Raw genomic sequence first — 22989 nt, 5'->3', positions numbered from 1 at the left:
CACCGGCAACCCCAACGTTGTCCCCACTCCCCCTGGGGAGGTTTCTTCTTTCCCCAAAGCCACAAGGGAGGCATCACGCTGTGTTCCTCTACTCCCCAAACCTTCTCCTTCAGTGAGGGGTGGGGTCTTCTCCACAAGAAAAGGTCTCTGGGGATGGATGACCCTCTCCTCACCAATGAGGGGGGTAGGGAGAGGGGGTGTTTGATCCATGTCAGGAGGATACCAACCCTCTGGAAGCCAGGGGTCTGCCATCTGCCATCCCATAGATCATCTCTGGAGCAGCCCCCCCTGCTTTATGGGGGGTGTTCCCCTCACCACCAGAAGGGCAGTGGTGGGACAAGGGGGTGAGGGTCACCCCCAGCCCTGAGCCTGCCTCCATGCTGTCACCCATGGGGCATCCCCCCCACCAGCTCATGTCAGGGAGAGCAGCGTCATCCTCCCCTCCCTGTCCTGCCCCATGTCTATGGGGCTGTAAGAGCCCATCCCAACTCTTGAGGTACCATCTACAGCCCCACAGAGATAGAACCCCTTCCAACCCCACTGTGGGGCAGTGACCCATGTCCCCTCCAGGACTTGAGGTGAGAGCATCCCCACTGTCCCCCTCCCTAGCCCCACACACTCATTTGGGGGCATGTCTCTTCCCTTCGGGGTTCTCAGTAAAGCAGAGGACACCCCAAATCTCCACATGGGGGGCACTGATCCACATCCTGATCTTGGATCAGTGAAGCCCTCTCCTCCAACCTCATGCTCACAGACACATTTGGGGGGAACTTCTCTTCCCCTTGAACATCTCCTCAGCATAAGGGGGCCCCTCAGACCTTCCCCACCTGGGGGAGCACTGACCCACATCCACCTGAGATCATGAGGTGACAATAGCCCACGTTTCCCATCGCAGCCCCCCAGGCTCGTTCCATGGGTATCTCTTCTCCATTTGGGTCTCTCCTCACACAAAGGTGGAGCAATCACCAAATCTCCTCCCCTTCTTCATATGGGGGATACTGCACTGGCCAGGACCATCTCATACCACGAGGTGACACTGACCCACGTCCATCTCAAACCACAACATAACAGCGAACTCCATCCGCCCCACCTCAGCTGGGGAACCATGACCCACCTCAGACCATGAGGTGACACTGACCCCCACTGGCCCCACCTCAGCCAAGGGACAGTGACCCCCAAACACCTCAAACCATGAACTGGGATGCTCATCTGCTCCACCTCAGCCAGGAGACAGTAACCCACCCTGGACCATGAGGTGACACTGACCCACAGCCACCTCGTACCACACATCTGAGAGCAACCTCCAGCCACCACAGCCAAGGGACAGCAAGCCACCTCAAACCATGACCCACAACCACCTCAGACCAAGAGGTGCCAGTAACCCATGGCCACCTTGGATCGCATGCGGACAGCAACCCCCATCTGCCCCACCTCAAACCACGAGGGGACACTGACCCATGTCCACCTCACCCCACGAGATGACAACGACCTCCATCTGCCCCACCTCAGCAAGGGGCCAGTGAGCCACCTCAAACCACGAGGGGACAGTCACCCACCTCAAAGCATGAGGGGACAGTCACACACATCCACCTCACACCACAAGCTGACGACCTCCATCTGCCCCACCTCAAACCATGAGGGGACACTGACCCATGTCCACATCACACCACGAGGTGACAACGACCTCCATCTGCCCCACCTCAAACCATGAGGGGACAGTCACCCACCTCAAACCATGAGGGGACACAGACCCACCTCAAACCACGAGGGGACACTGACCCACGTCCACCTCACACCACGAGCTGACAACGACCTCCATCTGCCCCACCTCATCAAGGGGACAGTGACCCACCTCAAACCATGAGGGGACAGTGACCCACCTCAAACCATGAGGGGACAGTCACCCACCTCAAACCAGGAGGAGACACTGACCCACCTCCTCAAGCCGTGAGGCAGCGCCGCCCGCCCGCCCTCCCCACCTCAGCCCGGGGACGGAGGGACGCGCCGACCCCACCGCCATGTCGGGCGCCCAAGCTGCCGGCCACCCCCGCTCCCCGCCCGCTGCCGAGGGGACCCCCGGCCGCCCCTCTTACCTCCAGACCTGCCCCATCTGCAGCAGGTGGATGACGGACTGCCAGACCCAGACGGAGATCCTGCAGAGGCGCTGCGCCCCGGGGGTGGCGGTGCCGGCGGCTCCTCCTACCCCGCCGGCGGGTCCCCCCCGGCGGCCGGCGGCCCCCATCATGGGCGGCCCGCGGCTGCTGAGGCCCTGCACGGCCCCCAGCCCGCCGCCCGTGTAGTCCTGCACGAACCAGCGGAAGCTGAGGATCTGCACCAGCACCGAGGGCAGCAGCACGAAGGCCAACGTCAGGCCGCACCAGACGTAGTCCCGCCGGCCGTAGTGGTGCAGCGCCAGCCACAGGTCCGTGCCCACGTCCCCCAGCAGCACCAGCAGCGCCAGCACGATCCACAGGCAGTCCAGCCACGGCCGCTCTCCCCCCTCAACGCCCTCCGGCGCCCGCGGCGGCCCCTCGGCGGCGGGGCGCGGGGCCAGCGGTTCGGCGGCGGCGGCGGCGGCCGCCCGCCCGAAGAGGCTCCGCAGGCAGGCGCTCCGGCAGCCCCAGTAGCACGACGACGTGTTGCAGCAGTGGCAGATGTGCAAGGAGCTGCTGCCGCCCGGCTCCTCCGCGCCCTCGGCCGCCGCTGCCCCGACGCCGCCGGCACCGCAGACGCCCGCCGCCGCCGCCGCCTCGTCCAGGTTGTGCAGCTGGGCGAAGCCGCCGCCGCCGCCGCCATCCGACTTGGCCGCCATCTTACTGCCGCCGCCGCCGCCGCGTCTCCGGCCCCTTCGCCGGGCGCGCTCGCTCGCTCTGCCCCCCCCGTCCCCGCTCCCGGCACCCCCCCCACCCGCCGCCCGCCCGCCTGCCCGCCCGCCGCTTCCGGGGGCGGCGCTTCCGCGCCCGCGCAGGACGGACCGGGCCGGACCGGGCCGCCTAGCGACGGAGTGGGGAAAGGACCGAGTGGGGCAGGGACCCAGTGGAGCAGCGACCGAGGGGGAGAGGGACCGAGTGGAGCAGCACCTGAGTGGGGCAGCGACCAATGGGACAGGGATCAAGTGGAGCAAGTGGCAGAGGGACCTAGTGGGAGAAGGACCGAATGGGGCAAGGACCGAGTGGGGCAGTGACAGAGTGGGACAGGGATCAAGTGGGGCAAGTGGCAGAGGGGCCGAGTGGGAGAGGGACCGAATGGGGCAGTGACCGTGTGGGGAAACGACCGAGTGGATCAGTGACCGAGTAGGGCAGTGACCGAGTGGGGCAGCGACAGAGTGGGGCAAGGAGCGAGTGGGGTAGTGACCGTGTGGGGAAAGGACCGAGTGGGGCAGGGACCAAGTGGATCAGTGACCGAGTGGGGCAAGGAGCGAGTGGGGCAGGGACCGAGTGGAGCCGGGACCGACGGAGCGGAGGAAAGTGTGAGCGGGGCAAAGCCTCCACGTCCCACCGGGCCGGGGCGGGACCGGACAGATCCCCAAGGGATCGCTCCCCGTGCCCGCCTGCCCTCCTGTCGCTGCTGCTCTCTGCCGGCCGCCCCTGCGCTCCCAGCGCTCCCCGCAGCACCGCTCCCCTCGACCCGGTTCTGATTGCACCGGCACCCATTGCTCTCCTCCCCATCCCCTCTGCCTTAGCACCCGCAGGATTCATGGTGCTTCTTATCCCAGCCCCATTCTGCTGACCTCGGCATCCCCATGACCATCCTCATCTGGGCCCTCCCTGTTGACCCCAAATCAGCTCCGTGTCTTGTCTTTCAAGTTGCTCTCCTGCAGTCCTGTCACCTCCTTGTGACCTGCCCACCCTCAAGCTCCAAGATAACCACTGCCACACAGGTTGCCCTCAGCCCACCGCAAGCCAGACTGGTTCCCCTTTTCCCACCTCCAGCATCTCCCTGGAACCTACCAGCTCCAGGCAGTCCTCTGGGTTTCTATTTGCCTTTTCCCTTCCTCTGGCTGTGCTGGGGAAGAGGGGCTCTTGTTCCTTCTCATCTCATCCCATAGCAGCAGTCTCCAAGCACATTTCAGCACCCTGACCTCACATGGCCTCAATGACCTTATCACCAGTGTCCTCCTGTCTCCCACTTCTAAACACAAGGATTGCCCATTCTCTGTCCTCCTCTGTGCTTGTCCCTTTCTTATCCCCACTTTAGGGCACACTGCTTCACCCACCCTACTCTTATGGGGCCAGGCAAGCCAACTGGGTCCTCTCCATGGGCCCAGCTCCTTGTTGGAGGACACAAAGCTCCAGCAAGCTGAGGAGGTGATGCCCACATCCAGGTTTTGGGATTTGCCCGGGGGCTTTTCTGCATCCCACCCACCTTTCACCAAAGGACCTGCTGGCAGACTGAGAAAGCCAAAACCAAGGTCCTTCTTCCCCTGGTTTCCTCTCTTCCCATTCACATTTCTTTGTTCATCATATCCATCTGTGCTGTGCTGTCTTGTGCTGTCCTCTGTAGGTTACAATCTCCCCTCTTTTCTGCTGTGGTTTTTTTTCCCCTGGTCACTAAGCATTCTCCTTCCCAATGATCCTTCTCCAGCTTTTTTACTCCTTCTGCCTCTTTCTGTGGGAGCTTGAATTCTGCCCTTTATCTCTTTTTGGTTTGGTTTGGTTTAGTTTTTAAATTGTGGCAAAATTTCTAGACTGATGGATTCAGGGCTCCAGAGCTGGCTGATGAAGTTTCTGCATTTGCAGAGTCTAAATTTCAACAGGGGAAAAAAAAAAAAAACAAACCAACAAACTGCAAGCAGGTGGAAAGGTGTGTAAGTGCAGATAAAATACTTTTTCCAGGGAGGGAAAAATATTTCATTTTGAATGAGAGTGGGAGGAATTGCATATATTAAATAAGCTGTCTGCGAAGCAGGTATTTGGCCTTTCCAAGTGAGAAAAGAGTTCAAAAGTTTGGCAAAGTCTGCAAGATCCTCCTGGTTTTGACACAGTTGGATCTTCCTCTAGCAGAGAAACAGAAGAAAGGGAGCAGAAAGCAAAGCTTTGTGCATTGTCCAGATGAATGCACTCTGATGCACGCCTGTATGTGGCCAAATCAGAGTCATTCACAACGTGTGGCACTCCCACAAAAAGCTCCTCAAAAAGGAGAAAGCTGGTGTTAGAGATGGAACAGGATGGGAGAGGATGGGATCCCCTGGGTCCCCACAGTGCTCATTTCAAACCTTGTGGATGGTCCCTTGTTTTCTGCTGAGTTAAACTGTGGCAAGAATGATGAATATGGAAAGACCTGAGACAGGTAACCAAAACAAATCCACATGTAGAATATATCCATAATATAAAATCCCAATCCTGACTGACACTTTAAAATCTAAGCAGCAAATGCACTAAGAAATAAGGACTCCAGCAACCTGTATTTTAGGGTGGGAAGCTCCCAGTGTAAAGCTTCAACTTTTGTTTTGCAGCACGATGAGTATTCCTCATCTCTTCAAACTTTTTTATGTGTGGAAAATTCACAACATATGATTCGAAAAGGAGGAAAAAAAACACCAAAACCTCAACAAAACAGCACAGAAGTAATAAAACTATTTAATCTTACTTAAATAGAAGCGTAGGTGCACATTGCATTTCATGAACCAATAAGAGGGCAGAAGAGTCATCTGTTTTGATACAAAACCAACCCAAACTTATGTGATGAGACATAAAGGGTGGGAGAAGACAGCAGTTAAGGATTTTTAGCGTTGGCACAGTAAATCAGAAAAGCAGCTGCTTGGGCAATATATGACATAATACAATATACTGTTGAGAATGCCTCTGAATTTTTCCATGCAGTTGTGGCCACCTCTATCCAAGGAAGATGAATTCAGGCTGGAATAAGTGCAGGGAAGAGCCAGGAATTTCTCAGAGGTCAGGGCACTCTGTCTTTCTGCTGTGAACCCAAAGAATTTGGCTTGTTTAGTTTAGCAAAATGAGAACAGAGAGGGAATGTGTTTTCTGCCTATAGATACATCCTGGAAAATAAATGCAAGCAAAAGGAAAGGCGCTGGGATGCTGAAGGGCATCAGCAGAAGTGTAAATGAGGAGGAACTGTCCATGAATATATTTAGTCTGGGAATTGGAAGATCCTTCCGGTAGGAATAACAGAGACTCTAAGAAGGGGGGGGGGGGGAAATGAATAATTTTAACACTTCAGCATTTTGTAAAGAAAATTGCATGTCAGCGTGGAACAATAAACACTTGGGATGAAAGCCCTTGGAAGGTTTTCCAGTCTGGATCATCTCTCCTTGGAAAGATCTTGTCCATTTTGATGCGTGGTACGCGACGTTCCTTCCTGCATCAGCTGATGAGTCACAGATAGATGACTCCGTGGGTGGCCAGAAGTGATATCTCCACCACTTACATCTTAATTCCTGATTATCCCATGATGTTCTCCAGCTCCTTCTCACTCTCTTCTCACACAGCAGAGATGTGCCCATCTTTGAAGCACCCCACAAACCCCTTGTTTCCCTGCTAACCATGGCCACTGCTGCATGGTCACTTTGGCCAATGGCATGGAGAAGATGCTTTGTCTCTTCAGCCAAGAAGAGCTGCAGCCCTCCTTTCCCTCACAGAAGAGTCATCAGTCTGAGCTGGTTCCTTTCATTAGCCAACACTATGTGTTTTGATGGGGTTTTTTTGGTTTCTTTTATTAGCCAACACTATGTGTTTTGATGGGGTTTTTTTGGGTGTCGCCCACCCTTGTGTTGAGATGTCTCTCAACTCATATATTTGAAAGGACAAAGCTTTTGTTGGTGCTAAGCAGTGACCCACACTTCCCTCAGGCACTTGTGCCCAGAGGTCTGGGTAGAATCTGGGTGACCCATAGACCTGCAACTTTTTATAGAACATGTTTAGCAAGGGGTTTTCTTTTGAAGCACTCAGAGCTGGTCTGTCTGTCTGCCTCTCATGTATCTTTCTGTTCCTCAGAAGCAAGACAGCAGAGGGGGAAGTCATGTTTCATACTCCAGCAGCAACCAGCAAGCCAAGGTATGGGATCATGGAGCCCAGAAAGTCAACTGTGTTCTGGGCTACATCAAAAGCAGTGTGATGGGCAGGTTGAGAGAGGGGATTGTCCCCCTCTGCTCTCATGAAACCCCACCTGGAACACTGACTCCAGTTCTGGTTTCCCTGACACAAAAGTGAGTCCAGAGCAGACCACAGGGATGATCAGAGGTCTGGAGCAGCTCTGTTCTGGAGACTGGATGAGAGAGCTGAGAGTCTTCAGCTTCCAGAAGAGAAGGCACCAGGGAGACCTTAGAAAACCTTCCAGTACCTGAAGGAGCTCCAGGAAAGCTAAGGGGGGATGGTACAAGGGGGAACTGTTTTTAGCTACAAGAGGGGAGACTGAGATTGTATCTTAAGAAGAAATTCTTTGCTGTGAGGGTGCTGAGCCCCTGGCCCAGGTTTCCCAGGGAAGCTGTGGCTGCCCCATCCCTGGCAGTATCTCAGCCCAGGTTGGATGGGGCTTGGAGCAACCTGGGCTGGTGTGAGGTGTCCCATGGCAGAGGGGTAACCATTTTATGGTTCTCTGATTCCATAACCTTCTTTTGCTGGTTGGTTAAAGCCTTTTTTTTTTACTCCTGATCAATACACTAATTGAACTGTGGGGTCTTCCATCTTCCAGACATTTATTCAGATCAGAGGAACAAACACAGAGGTGTATAAGTCAGAATCAGAGTTGTGTAAATCTGGAACTACCTCATTTGAATAACTGAGGGATGGATCCAGCTGAGTGTTAGGTGCTTGTGGAATACTCCACTACCAGAGCAACTAATTACAATTAACAGGGATTTACTTTACGCAAAGTAGGTCAGAAAAATGACATCTTATTGTGTCATTAGCTTCCATCAATTACTTCCATGTTGTTTGCTCAGTTCCCAAGTCAAACGAGTGTGGCCTGACAGCCTTGCAAGCTCAACTTGGTATTGTCTCTAGAAATCAAACTGCATTATTTCTGCCTCATGCATCATCACTAGCAATAAAGCACCAAGGGCTGGAATATACCAGGTGGCTTTTTTACTCATGCATGAGGCAGAAAAACTTCAGCATCCTTTGCCATGACATTCAAGTCTCTGCAGGATTAAAAGTTGGGCATGTTGGTAAACTTCAGACTGACTGTGGGAGCTTGACTTGGAAGACACACTTGGATGAGTCCTTCTGCTGATTAACTTCTGCACAGAAAAAGAGACTTTAGGGATACTCCATGTATGTATCAGAGGATGATTAACACAGTGCTGCTTCTCCTGTTATTCATGTCCCTGTGGCAGCACTTTGTGACATCAGGCTGTCTAGGAAAGGTGCAGAAGGTGCCAAATGTTTTTATTGAAAAGCCAGCTCAGTCATCCTAAGAACTATCTCTAAGAAACCCTGAGAAATGTTCTAGAACTTCTTATTTTATTATTATTTATTTCCAGGCTTAATTCTTGAGCTTCCAGTTTAGCAGCACAATTGACTGGTTGGTGTTACCAGTGACTGTCAATAACCATGTTAGTTAGTCCCTAGTGATACCTTGAAGTACCTGAACCTGGTGTGTTCTCACAGCTGGCTGGACCAGGACTTCTAATCCCAGTTCCTCACCGCCCTTTAATTCCACATGAAACTGAGTGGTTCTGAATGGCTTTCCAGAAAATACATTAAAACTAAAGGGTTTGTTTTAGGCTCCAGTGATCCAGGTGCATGACCAGGTGCAGGTCCTTGCCAAAGCAGTAAACATTCTGGTTTCACAAGCTGAGGTTTTAGCTGGACAGAGCTATCACAGAGCAAGGCATCTTAAACAAGACTCTTCTTTCTGGCTATATTTTTGGCCAGATAGTCACTAGTAAAACCTAGAGAAGCTGTGAAGCTTGATTCATGTCCCTAAAATATGTTCAGGTCTCCAGGTGTAACACAGTAAAAGTTGAAACTGATTCTCTGCTTAATATATAATTCTGTGGATCCTAACTTTTCTCCTTTGGACAGGAAACCAACATTACCTGGAGTTCTGCATCCAGCTCTGGAGCTCTCAGCACAGGAAGGACATGGAGCTGATGGATTTGGTCCAGAGGAGGGGCATGGAAATGCTCAGGGGGCTGGAACACCTCTGCTGGGAAGCCAGGCTGAGGGAGCTGGGGGTGCTCAGCCTGGAGAAGAGAAGGCTCTGGGGAGACCTAACAGTGACCTTCCAGTATCTGATGGGGCTAAAGGAAGAGTGGAGAGAGACTGTGTGCAAGGGTCTGGAGTGATAGGATGAGGGGCAATGGGTTTAAATTAGAGAAGAGCAGCTTTAGATTGGATGTGAGGAACAAGTTGTGTCCCATGAGGGCAGTGGAACAATGGCACAGGGTGCCCAGGGAGGTGGTTGAGGCCTCATCCCTGGAGATATTCAAGGTGAGGCTTGAGGAGGCTCTGAGCACCCTGATCTGGGTGAGGGTGTCCCTGCTGACTGCAGGGTGAGCTTTAGAGGTCCCTTCCAACCCAAATTATTCTATGATTCTATGATCTAAATCACTTTCCATCTCCTGACAAATTTCTGCATTAGTACAGTCTTGGGAAGTGTGCTTTGGCAAACCTCGTCATTTCTATCATCTAGAACTTACCACAGTTTATTCATCTCCCCTCAGGCTTCCTGAGACCTGTAGCCATTTCCATTTATTACTGTGCATCAAAAGGAACCCATCCCTCTTCTTTCAGAAACCTGAAAACCTGGTGGGACATCTTTTGGGTGCCAGCAGCTCAGGCAGTGACATGACAGACGTGATGGTGGGGCCAGCTGGGGTCTGACCTGTGCAGAAGAGGGTGACTGCAAGAAGCCTTCTGACCTGCCTGCCTCTTCTTCACAAAGCCTGGCAGGGCTTGGAGTTTTCCTGTTAAACTGAGCAGAAGTTAATCCCCTTTCATTGTGCTCTTCCAGGTGCTGGTTCCACAGCAGGAGGAAGCAACGTGACTTCACCAGCCCGACCCAAAAAGGTGGCGAGAGGTACAGGGAGCTGTGTTTCTCCCCTTGGAAAAAGCATTAACAGCTAAGACCTCCAGTCTGATGGGTTTGCTTGGTGCTCTTCCAAGCTGGGATTTAGGAAAAGCAGCTACACAGCATTTCCCACTTCCCCCCATGGGGCTGCAATGATTTAATTTGCTATGAAGGGCAGGGACGTATCTCCTGGAGGAGTAGCTGGCTGCAGTTGTCAGCTTGCCACACTGCTCGTTGACCTCAGTGAAAAATACAAGTTATCAGGTGATGCTTCCCCTTCTGAGCTGGGTGCATGCAAAGCTTGTCCAGCGTGCCAGTAGGAGCTGCACGTGGCATGAAAGCTTTTCCCTTCTTCTAGGTCACTGGGGAAACCACTGCAGAGCCAGGGACCACGGGAAGGAGCAGAGCTGGATTTTATACTTTAACTAAGGTGAAGTTTACTCCCTGTAACATCACCCTTCTTCCCAGACACACTCCCTGATGCTCATTTTAATACCTGATATTGCTGTAAACTTCATCCAAACCTGTGCATGTAAGAGAATTAAAAAAAACATAGAGTGGTCTGGGTTGGAAAGGACCTTAAAGCTCATCCAGTTCCATGGGGAACACCTCCCACAGCCCAGGGTGCTCCAAGCCCCATCCAACCTTGGGCTGAAACACTGCCAGGGATGGGACAGCCACAGCTTCTCTGGGAAACCTGGGACAGGGGCTCAGCACCCCCAAACTAAATAAAGTATTTTTCTGTGATTAATGTTGTCACTACAGAGCTGGTAACTAAATGCATGGCATTTTTTTTTATCAAAACAAATAAAGACAGAATGTTGCATTGATCCCAATGTTCCCAGGGTTCTTCTTGAAAGTTCACAAGGAAAAGGCTGCTGGTGGTAGCTGCTCTGGGCTCTGTAGCTTCATCCATTTCCCTTTAGCTGAGCCATCAGCCCAAGTGTTGCCTCCTCCTAACATGGGATATTACACATTAGTGTCTCTCCTTCCTCTCTTCGGGGTCCTTCCTCTACTCAAAGTACTGGAATGAAATAATTTCCCCCTAAAGCCCTACAGAGTTTGTGAGAGATCTTCCATGGACCATTTCCCTGAAGCTCTCTCCACCCCAGCTCTCCTTGGTTGTCTCTCTTTTTTCTTCCCAAGGACAGAATTTCCCTTCCTTTTTTTATTACTGTGATTTGTGCTGGTTACATCTTTGTGACCCTTCCCACCATGAAGCAAGTGGAATTTCTCACTTACAAGTCCTTTTGCACTCAATAGAACTCTCTGCCTTGGCTCCACTGCAGCCACCATTTCTATCACTTTGATCCTGAATAAAATCCCTTGATCTGGTAAAGCCCCTATTTTAAGGCAGTGGGAGCTGGGTTCCTCTTTGAACTGAGCTATGTGAGTTCCCATCAGAGTTATGAAGGAACTCACCAATGACTGTTCAGTTGCTCACATCCAGTGGCTTTTAAAAGGTCCCAGGGAGTACCAGATGGCCCCCAGCTGATGCTCCAAGATGGCTTGGGTCTTCTCTACCTCCTGCATCAGTCCTGGAGCAGGATGTCCAAGCCACCTCAGGTCATCTCAGGTGGCAGCAAACATTCAGAAACCTTCTAGCTAAGAACACTCTCACTCAGCGCTGGTGAGGCCACAGCTTGAGTCCTGTGTCCAGTTCTGCGCCTCTCAGTTTAGGAAGGATATCGAGGTCCTGGAGCGGGTCCAAAGGAGGGCAACCAGGGTGGTGAAGGGACTCGAGCACAGATCCTGTGAGGAAGGGCTGAGGGAGCTGGGGGTGTTGAGGCTGGAGAAGAGGAGGCTCAGGGGAGACCTCATCACTCTCTGCAACTCCCTGAAAGGAGGTTGGAGCCAGGGGGGGTTGGGCTCTTTTCCCAGGCAACTCTCAGCAAGACAAGAGGGCAGGGTCTCAAGTTGTGCCAGGGGAAGGTTAGGTTGGAGATAAGGGAGAATTTCTTTCTGGAGAGGGTGATCAGGCATTGGAATGGGCTGCCCAGGGAAGTAGTGGATTCTCCGTGTCTGGAGATCTTTCCAAAGAGCCTGGATGTGGCACTCAGTGCCATGGGCTGGGAACCACGGGGGGAGTGGTTCAAGGGTTGGACTTGATGATCTCTGAGGTCCCTTCCAACCCAGCCAGTTCTATGATTCTATGATTAATTTTGGTACGAGCAGGGTTTGGCCCCTACCAACACAGAACCATGTTGGTTCTAGGCATGGATAACATCTCCCTAAAAGCCCTCTGCTTCTTCTCAACACCAGCAGAAGTAACAACCTGGTTTCTGCAGAGATCTTCCCACTCCATTCCTCTGTCCTCTCCTGATTTATCCTCTCTGGGCAGGAAGAGGCTTTAGTTTCAGGCTGCAAAGTGGATTTTTTTACCTGTTTTGAAGAGAATTGTTCCTCTGGCTTTGCAGTTTGGTGTCAAGTGATGTGAGGAGATGGGGCATGAATTTGTACTACAGCTGAGCAAAGATCTCTTTGTAGGGTATCAGAAACACTTTATTTTTTACTTCCTTTTATTCTCTCACCGCATTAACAGCATCACCATTTCTCTCTCTCTCTCTCTTTTTTTAATGTTTTAATTAATATGGCTTTGCAAAGGTCACTTAATATCTCCAGGGACAGATAAGATTTGCTCAGCTTGAAATGGACACTTAAGGTCCCATTCGTATGGCAAAAATGACCAGGTGGCTATTTCAGACAATGCCTAAAAATGAAATATGGCTTTTCTGAAGCCTTGGTAGAGGTACACACTGTGCTTCCTGATCTGTTCACATCACCAGCATCTCCAGCCTTGGCAAGTGCACTTATCATTTCTTCCATCTGCCAGCACACACAGTGTTTCTGAATCTGTTAATTAAGGGACTGAAGTTTTGCCCTAAGATATCAGAGTAACTGGTTCTGGGTTTTTGCAGCAAAAAAACACAACCCCCAGAAAAATAAAACCAAAAAACCACCAAAACCCTAATGCTTGCCTTGTCCATAATTACCTAAATTGTTGAGAAAAGAAATCGTTCTGCTTTCATGTTGATTCCCTTTTGTAGTTTCATTGCTGAGGCTAAGTGTGGCACCCATTTCACATTATCTCTTACTCTCATTTTGCTCAAGACCTGTTATTTGCTAACAAAGATTCAATATGGAGAAACTGGAAGGTGACAACTACCTCCTCCATCAATGCAAATGACAGTAATCTCCTCTCTTCCACCATGTCAAAATAAACATTGAATCATCCCAGGCAGAAATACCCTTCTTGCATTTTGAAATAAAGATGTGGAAAGGAGACACCTGCTCTTGTTTTCCTTGTTGTAAAATTCAAGTTTAGTCATTCCATAGTAAATGCTTCAGGAGACCAACAGCAACGTGGAGTCAGACTGCAAATGTCCCCAGCATTTTTCCCAAGAATATTCACATTCTTCACTCTTTGCTTATGCTGCCACTTGAAAATGGAAGATTAGGACTTTTTTCCCATTAAATTACTGGCATTATATTAAATTATAATTTATAAATTATGATAACTATATCAAATACAACAAATAAATAATAAAATCAAAGTTATCAATTATAATGAAATTATAATTCCAGTGAAATCATGTGACTGAAATATAAAATTGAAAATACATGAATGATCTCCCAGGGGAAGTGATGGATTCCCCCACTCTAGAAAGATTTAAGTCTCAGCTCAATGAGATGCTGAGACATCTCAGATAAACAATAATATCAGAAGGGTTGGACCAGGTGAGCCTTGAGGTCTCTTCCAACCTGACATTCTAGGAGTCAATGATTACTGATTGAGAAAAATCATCCCAAAAAAACACTCTGCTATAAATTCCACCTCTTGATAGCTCTCTGATATCCTTGCTACCCTCTGCACAGCTTCTAAAGCAACATTAAACTCCTCACCAGAGGTCACCTCTTGCAAGAAGCACTGATGCATGTGCAGAGAGTTGTGATGGTGGTGGGCTGACGGTGCTGGTCCAGTGAGAAGAGTTTTGTTGGACACTTGACTGCTGGGAAGAGCACACAGGACCATTTGCCATCAGATTTTCAGATGTGAAGTACTGTACAGTCAGTACCCATCAACACTTCAGTTGTTCCTTTGGAAACTCTTCCTTGGAGGCTTTTTCTGTGGCTCTGGAACTCAGCACTGTACCCCTGTACCACTGTGCCCCTGTACTCAGCACTGGTGAGGCCACAGCTCGAGTCTTGTGTCCAGTTCTGGGCCCCTCAGCTCAGGAAGGAGATTGAGGTCCTGGAGCAGGTCCAAAGGAGGGCAACCAGGCTGGTGAAGGGACTCGAGCACAGACCCTGTGAGGAGAGGCTGAGAGAGCTGGGGCTGTTCAGCCTGGAGAAGAGGAGGCTCAGGAGAGACCTCATTGCTGTCTACAACTACCTGAAAGGAGGTTGTAACCGGGTGGACGTTGGGCTCTTTTGCCAGACAACTTTCAACAAGACAAGAGGGCACGGTCTTAAGTTGTGCCAGGGGAAATTTAGGTTAGATATTCTAATATCTAACCTAATTTCTTTACAGAGAGGGTGATCAGACATTGGAATGGGCTGCCCAGGGAAGTAGTGGATTCTCCATCCCTGGAGATATTTCAAAAGAGACTGGATGTGGCACTCAGTGCCATGGTCTAGCAACCGCAACGGTGGTTCAAGGGTTGGACTCGATGATCTCTGAGGTCCCTTCCAACCCAGCCAATTCTATGATTCTATGATTCTATGATCTGCTCTTCCCTCACAAGACCCCCTACTCCTGTGCTATGTCCAGTTCTGAGGTCCCCAGCACAAGAAGGATTTGGAGCTGTTGGAGCAAATCCAGAGGAGTCACAGGGATGATCCAAGGGCTGGAGCAGCTCTGCTCTGGAGCCAGGATGAGAATTGGGGGTGCTCAGCCTGGAGGAGATAAGGCTCCAGGGAGACCTTAGAACACCTTCCAGTGCCTGAAGGGGCTCCAGGAAAGCTGGGGAGGGATTTTGGACAAGGGTCTGGAGGGATGGGATGAGGAGAAATGGAAACAGAGGAGTTTGAGATGAGATGTTAGGAATAAATTCTTTGGTATGAGGGTGCTGAGCACATGGCCCAGGTTTCCCAGAGAAGATGTGGCTGCCCCATCCCTGGCAGTGTCTCAGCCCAGGTTGGATGGGGCTTGGAGCACCCTGGGCTGTGGGAGGTGTCCCTGATCATGCCGGGGGGGTAGGAAATGGATTATCTGATTCCCTATTTTATCACCACATGCCCTTGTGTGCATATCCACCTGGCTTCAGGTGGAGGTAAACCAATATTTGAAGGGGATCATGAAAGTCTGGGACTTCCAGAGTGCCAGCTACCTGCAACAGCCTCTTTGCCTCCTAAATCCCTGTGGTTCCTCTCCCTGGGACTGAGCAAACCTCTCCAAAAAAGTCATTGCCAGTGTGGATTTAACAGAAGGACCCAGGAGTCCTTTTTCCTCCCTGGCAGCCCCATTCTGCACCAGAGGAGCATCCTCCATAGCTCACAGCTTCACTTGGCCCCACTCTGGGCTGTTGGAAGTGTCTGCACAAATGGGAATCTTTGTGAGACCTGGGTCTGAAAGGTGTTTTGGTAGATGTGAAGGTCCAGCTGCTGCATAAAATGTCTATGGCAAGCTGGGAGTGCAAAAACTTGGTCAAAATCCTTCAAGAAGAGGGGAGAACACTGTCAGAAAATCACCCTGAGAGGGATTTGGGTCTTTCTGTCATAACCCAGCAAAACAGAACCAAGGGGGATCTCCTGGAAAGTTGCTCACTTTTGGACAAGCCAAAAGCTTTTTGCATAAGAAGCTCAGAAGCAATTGTATAAAATAACACCATGCTTTTCCTCAGGGATTATATCCACCTTTGGAGAGCAAATCCAAGTTCTGCTGGCTCATGTGATTCCTCCTCGTGCTTTGAGCTGTTCTTCGACCCACAAGGATGGGTGTTTAGATGTTCACCTTCTAATCAGCCCCAATTACAGCCTTTTCCCAGCATCATCTGATGCCAAATTGGAGGGGGAAAAAAAAAGAAAAAGTTGTTTTTTTTAAAAATAAAAAAGAGAGGGATGCTAATGCCTGAGAAGACATATGTGTTTAGTGTTGTTGGCAGATTTGTAAACTTATTAGTGCCTCCACACACCATGTAATTAAGATCTACTGGTAATTAGTCAATAGTTAAAAATAGGGGTTGGTATTGTGCTACTGAAAACGCCTACAAAATAATATGTTCTCTGAGCTCAAGATGCAGTCTGTGTCTCTAAAAAAAATGTTAATTTAAAAAATACATCTTTGTTTCAGAGCCAGATTTTTTTTAGCTAAGCAGATTTCAGTGTGTGCATGTGTGTGTTCAACCTACTTACCTTTGGGCATTCCTGCATGTTTGTGTGATGTCCAAAGAGGCTGACAGTGTATTTTGCCTTGGATAAAAATACAAATCTATAAAACTGCAGCCTCCCCACAGCCATGGAGGGAGTGGGAGCCTCTCATTTGTAGCTTTCAGTGGAAACAAACCTGCTCCCCAAAGGAAATCATTCAAAAATCCACAGGAATGGCAGATGTGCAGCACCATGGGGCAGATGTCTGATGTTTGGAGAGTCGTGCATGTATTTTCTAAATATTCAGGGATTACCACAGTCTATAGATATAATCCTTTAGTAACCTGAAATGTCAAAGACAATACAAAAGCTCTAATGCCTTGTAGAAAACGTTTGCCCACTCTGCCCTGGATGAGCAGGCATTTCCCACGCACAGTTGTAGTCACTTCACCTTCCCCAACTGAAAGAAAACACAGAAGAAGAGGTTTGATTTTGGTTATGGTTTGGGTTTTGGTTTTTTTTTTTTTAATATAAATTTCTTAACTCCTGCTTTATAATGGGGTCCAGAGCTGTGTGAGTTGCTGGGTGAAGTTCTGAAAAGAAGGGGTTTGATTTTAGTTATGGTTTGGTTTTTGGGTTTTTGGGTTTTTTATATATAAAATTCTTAGCTCCTGCTTTATAATGGGGTCCAGAGCTGTGTGAGTAGCTGGGTGAAGTTCTGAAAAGAAGAGGTTTGATTTTGGTTATGGTTTGGTTATTGGGTTTTGGGGTTTTTTTATATATAAATTTCTTAGCTCCTGCTTTATAATGGGGTCCAGAGCTGTGTGAGTTGCTGGGTGAAGTTCTGAAAAGAAGGGGTTTGATTTTGGTTATGGTTTGGTTTTTGGGTTTGTTTTGGTTTTTTTTTAATATATAAATTTCTTAACTCCTGCTTTATAATGGGGTCCAGAGCTGTGTGAGTTGCTGGGTGATGTTCTGAAAAGAAGGGGTTTGATTTTGGTTATGGTTTGGTTATTGGGTTTGGTTTTTTTTTTATATATAAATTTCTTAACTCCTGCTTTATAATGGGGTCCAGAGCTGTGTGAGTTGCTGGGTGAAGTTCTGAAAAGAAGGGGTTTGATTTTGGTTATGGTTTGGGTTTTGGGTTTTGGGTTTTTTTTTTTAATATAAATTTCTTAACTCCTGCTTTATAATGGGGTCCAGAGCTGTGTGAGTTGTTGGGTGAAGTTCTGAAAAGAAGGGGTTTGATTTTGGTTATGGTTTGGTTATTGGGTTTTTGGTTTTTTTTATATATATAAAATTCTTAACTCCTGCTTTATAATGGGGTCCAGAGCTCTGTGAGTTGCTGGGTGATGTTCTGAAAGGACGTCTCATTTGGCTGTCATAAGCAATCTGCAGTGATTTGTTGTGCAGACAGGCATTTGTCTCGAGTAATCCAAAGGGCTTATTTTGATTGCTTGAGAGATCCAAGGAAGGGAGAGTTGACTCAATGGGGGATTCATTTCTTAGGCTCCCAAACCACTCCTAAATCTTCCCTTATGTCATGTCAATGGATTTGTCAGGCCACCCTGACAAATCCAGCCCTGATGCACTGGTGGGGGAAATTTACCCTTGCCAAGCACAGTTAGTTGCTGTGTTTATAGACTTCTCTCTGAAGTACCAGTGGTGAGTGAAATTCTGCTGCTAGAAATAAAGTAGACTCTGTTTCATGCCCTTGAGAGAAGCATCTTTTCTTGATCTGGGGAAGCAAAGAGAAAAAAAAACCCACACCAACGAACTCCAATTCCATAGTAAAGCAGAAAAAAACCAAGCCTAGAGAGTTCTAGCAGATGCCAACAAAGTTAATTTAATGGGTTTGTCATGAAACACATGAGTTAGTATCTAGAAAGCCCTCTGAGGATGCACACACATGAGGTATTGCTACCCTAAGGTTCATGGTGGGATTTACAGTAATGTTTCTTTGATGTTGAAACTGAATTTCAATTTCATTGTCTTCAACTCTGGAATTTATAGGGTGAGGTTTTTTTGCTCGAATACCCATGGAAACTCATTTTCAAACAGCACTTCCAAGGATGATAGTGTCCCTTCTCCAACCTGTTCCAATGTCCTCTTTCCCAGCTGGTTAGATATCATATTCAACCAAGACATTGGTGCAGGCAGGAGGGATGCTCTCCAGAGTTGGCCATACTGTGAAAGAGCAGAAAAACCAAAAGGGACCCTTTCTTTGAGGCTGTGCCTGTCACCTGGAGCCTTGACTGGCAGAAGAAGGCAGAAAGGGAGCTGGGAGTCTGGATTGCCAGGAAGCTGAACATGAGCCAGCAGTGTGCCCAGGTGGCCAAGAAGGCCAATGGCATCCTGGGCTGTGTCAGGAACAGCGTGGCCAGCAGGTCCAGGGAAGGGATTCTGCCCCTGTGCTCAGCCCTGGGGAGGCCACAGCTTGAGTCCTGTGTCCAGTTCTGGGCCCCTCAGCTCAGGAAGGAGATTGAGGTGCTGGAGCAGGTCCAGAGAAGAGCAAGGAGGCTGTGAAGGGATCCAGCACAAGTCCTGTGAGGAAGGGCTGAGGGAGCTGGGGGTGTTGAGGCTGGAGAAGAGGAGGCTCAGGGGAGACCTCATCACTCTCTCCAACTCCCTGAAAGGAGGTTGGAGCCAGGGGGGGGTTGGGCTCTTTTCCCAGGCAACTCTCAGCAAGACAAGAGGGCAGGGTCTCAAGTTGTGCCAGGGAAGGTTTAGGTTGGAGATGAGAAAGAATTTCTTTCTGGAGAGAGTGATCAGGCATTGGAATGGGCTGCCCAGGGAAGTAGTGGATTCTCCGTGTCTGGAGATATTTCCAAAGAGCCTGGATGTGGCACTGAGTGCCATGGGCTGGGAACTGCAGCAGTAGTGGATCAAGGGTTGGACTTGATGATCTCTGAGGTCCCTTCCAACCCAGCCAATTCTATGATTCTATGATTCTAAGACATGAACAAGATGTCTCTCTTCTCCTTGGGGTTCAGTAGAAACTGGCCAAGGGAAGAAGGAGTTCTTGTAGGGGATAGGAATGACAAGGACATGGAAAAAAAGAGATGGGCATTCTGGGGATGTGTTCTCCCAAGCATTGGTTCCTCAAGAAAGCAGAAAAACAGAAGCCATTGTTTGCTTTGCTCTTCTCTTTTTGACTGCTTCAAGCTCTTTATAAATCACTATCCCCAGGTCCCAATGTCCAGATTGGGCTCACTCAGGAATCAAAGTCACTGCAGGCTGCAGATCCACCTTGGGGTTGGATGGAGAAGGAGAAGGAGAAGGAGAAAGAGAAGGAGAAGGAGAATGAGGAGAATGAGGAGAAGGAGGAGAAGGAGGAGGAGAAGAAGAAGGAGAAGAAGGAGAAGAAGGAGAAGAAGGAGAAGCAGAAGCCGAAGCAGCAGAAGAAGCAGCAGAAGAAATGAAGCACATTTCTTTTGAAGAAAAGCTTCACTTTTTGAGCTGATCAGTCATCACTGGAGACCACCAGTTGATCATTGGTCACACCTGTCCTTGGAAACAAGTTACTGCATGCAGAACTGCCAGAGCATGGGACCCTCTGGGACACTCAGGCACCAAGGCTGGACAGTGACAAACCTCTCCAGTGGGACTCCTGACATGTTCTGCATGGATTGTTCCACAGCTCTGTGCAGCAGAGGCTGCAAAATCCTGGAGGACTTGAGAACTGTGAAAAGGGACCAACTGTTCATCATCCATTCCAGAATGAGAACAAGGAGGAAAAACCCATTCCAGACAAATAGCAACAGGTTCAGGGAATTCCCTGAGCTGAAAATGAACAGAAAGTGGGAAATTAGTAGAGATATGTGTCATATGATATGTGAGTAGAAATATGTCTTATGATATGTGAGTACAGTTATGTGTCATATGTCACCCTGCTCTTACTTGTCTTTCAGGGACCTGTTAATGGCCAAAAGCAGGGAGAAAAAACTAAGAACAGCCTTGGTTTGAATCAGCCCAGCTCCTGTAATACTCTCAGGGGCAGATTGCTCCCCAGGAGATCACAGATCAGGAGTCCATCAGTCTGACCCACTGGGAGAGGAGGTTGGAGTAGCTCCCATGCTGCTGTCTCTGCAATGTAGAGTCCCTTGGTGTTCACTTCACAGGGATGCCTTTTCTTCTTGGTTTGCTTTGAAAGGCACTTGTGATGACTCTGATTGATGGTGACAGCAACTTCAGTGGCATTTAAAGAGACTGGAAGAGATAAATAAAATTGAAGATTGCTTAATAAAGCAATGGGAGAATTATTCTTCCCTAGAAGTTTCCTAAATACTAGGAGAGGCATGGAAATTTGCCTCACCTTCTTTTAGACATTTAAAAGACCTCTTGCTCAAGCTGATGCTTCAGAGTTTCTCTTCAGGACTCAGAGAGGATGTCAGCACACCTAAAAGGTAATTCTTCTCCCTGTTTTAGGCATGCACTTCAGGACAGGATGGATCATGCTCTGGAGATGCCCATCCTCTTTCTGCTGACTGCTGCACAAGGAATTTAGAGGAAATCATCCTGGCTTGTATCAGCATTGGTGTGGCCAGCAGGAGCAGGGCAGGGATGGTCCCCATGTGCTGGGCACTGGGGAGGCCACATCTTGTATCCTAGGGTCAGTTTGGGGCCCTCAGGACAAGAAGGACATTGAGGGGGTGGAACATGTCCAGAGAAGGGAATGGAGCTGGGGAAGGGTCTGGAGAAGAAATCTGACCAGGAGGAAGACCAAAGGTTGTTCAGCCTGGAGAAAAAGAGGTTGAGGGGAGACCTTCCCATGCTCTCCACCTGCCTGAAAGGAGGTTGAGGTGTGGGTTGGTCAGTCCCTTCTGCCAAGGAACAAGTGATAGGACAAAAAGAAATGGTCCTAAGTTGTGCCAGGGAGGTTTAAGTTGGATAGCAGGAAAAAAAATCTTCACAAAAAGAGTTGTCAAACATTGGCACAGGCTGCCCAGGGCAGTGGTGGAAAATTTTGGTTTGAAAGGGACCTCTAAAGGTGATTTAGTCCAACCCCCTCATCCCTGGAGGGATTTAAAAGCCCTGGAGATGTGGTGCAGAGGGACAAAGTGCAGTGGTGGCCTTGGTAGTGCTGGGTTAACAGTTGGACCTGGTGATACTACAGAGTTTTTTTCATCCAAATAATTCTGTGATTCTATGGCTCTAAGAGCAATCCAGTGAGCAAAACCTTCTGCAGAGGCAGAGCTGTCCCTCCACAGCTCTGGATGCTTCACTTAGGTGATACTTCAAGTCTTAATTCTTGATTTTCCAGAGCCTGAGAGCCATGAACTGCATTCTTGGTCTTTGGGTGAGTGCCACTAAAAGATCCTTGTGGCATCTTCTGGAGGAATCCCAGAAAAACCTAGCTTCTGCTCTGCTCAGGGCATGGTCAGTGCAATACAGAGGGAAACCTAAGGAGATCAAGCAAAGCTGGAGGATAGCAAGGGCTCCTCAAAGAGAAGTGTTGAGTTATCTGCTGCTTAGGCTGATAAAAAGGGTCACGGGGGATGCTGCAGCACAAATGCTCAGGTGGAATCTCTGAGAGAATAACAAGCTCTGGCATTTTTAGGGCAGAATGAAGAAAAGAAGAAAAAAAAAAGAAGAAGAAGAAGCTGAAACAGCAGCAAACTATAACTCTTGATCTAAATCTTACAGATCACTGTGCTTGAAGTGTAGCCAATGGGGCAACCATCCAGGTAAGGACTGCAAAATTGGGCCTGTTGGATGAGAGCTACCTTGACCCCAAAAGGTTCTTAATTGTCCTCCTACCTCCAGCAGAGGTTGTGCAGCCTTGAGTAGTCACTCCTCAGCTCCTCTAGTATTTCACCTGGAAGAGAAGAAGGAATTCCCATGCCTCTGAGACATAAGGAAACAACAATTCTTGAGGACTGATGATCCCCTTCCCATTCACTGGAGCAAGATGGATCCATCTAATGCCTCTTTGTTCAAGTTCAATTTGTTGCTCAGCACTCAGAAAACATTTTATAGGAAGTTGTAAGGAGGCTGGAGCAAGGTGGGAGTCAGTCTCTTCACCCAGGTTACAAGTGGTAGAATAAGAAGAAATGGCCTCAAGTTGTGCCAGGGGAAGTTTAGGTTGGATATTAGGAAATAATTCTTCACAGAAAGGGTTTTCAGGCCCTGGCCCAGGTTGCCCAAGGCAGTGGTGGAGTCCCCATCCCTGGAGAGTTTTCACAGCTGTGTAGATGTGGTGCTGAGGGATGTGGTTTGCTGGTGGCCTTGGCAGTGTGCTAGGCTAACAGTTGGACTTGATGATTTTAAAGTCCTTTTTTCAACCAAAACCAGTTCAATCATTCTAAAATCTGTGGCTTCCCAACCAATTTCCAGGATCCTGTCTTGTTTCTGGTTTTGTTTTTTTTTTTTTTCTTCAGAGGAAAAGCTTGGATATGCCACCAAACAACTTGCCTGGGTGAAGGATGCTGGACTGAGCAGGCTGCTGAGCATCCATCCCAGTCTTTAAAATACTTGAACCTGGTGAATTGCAAACCCAAGAGCACTTGACAGTGTGAAGGCAGAGTAACAGCCTGGCAGATGGCTTCCTGCTGGGAAATCCTGTGCCTGGCTCCTGTTGGCTCACTGCTCCTGGGAGCTGCAATCATGGCTGGAGGTGATACCTTCATTTTCAGGTGCAACTGCTCTTTCAGTCATTTGCCTTCTTAAATCACTCTTTATTGCTGCGTGTGAAAACCTTCACCA

The 22989-nt window shown here is 49.1% G+C and overlaps 1 protein-coding gene across 2 annotated transcripts in view; it reads right to left on the bottom strand.

The window, feature by feature from the left end:
• Nucleotides 1-2812, bottom strand: part of XKR6 (XK related 6) — a 288902-nt gene extending 286090 nt beyond the window's left edge. The window contains exons 1-2 of one of the 2 annotated variants that reach the window (XM_030447182.1): nt 2570-2812; nt 2094-2509 (exon numbers count right to left, since the gene is read on the bottom strand). In XM_030447182.1, coding sequence (XP_030303042.1) covers nt 2094-2509; nt 2570-2812 — 659 coding nt within the window. Of the gene's footprint in view, nt 1-2093 lie in introns of both variants that reach the window. The other variant, XM_030447181.1, reaches the window with a different exon arrangement.
• Nucleotides 2813-22989: the final 20177 nt, after the last annotated feature.

This window comes from Calypte anna, chromosome 3 (genome assembly GCF_003957555.1).
Source record: "Calypte anna isolate BGI_N300 chromosome 3, bCalAnn1_v1.p, whole genome shotgun sequence".
Lineage (NCBI taxonomy): Eukaryota > Metazoa > Chordata > Aves > Apodiformes > Trochilidae > Calypte > Calypte anna.
This window is presented reverse-complemented; position numbering and strand designations above follow the sequence as displayed.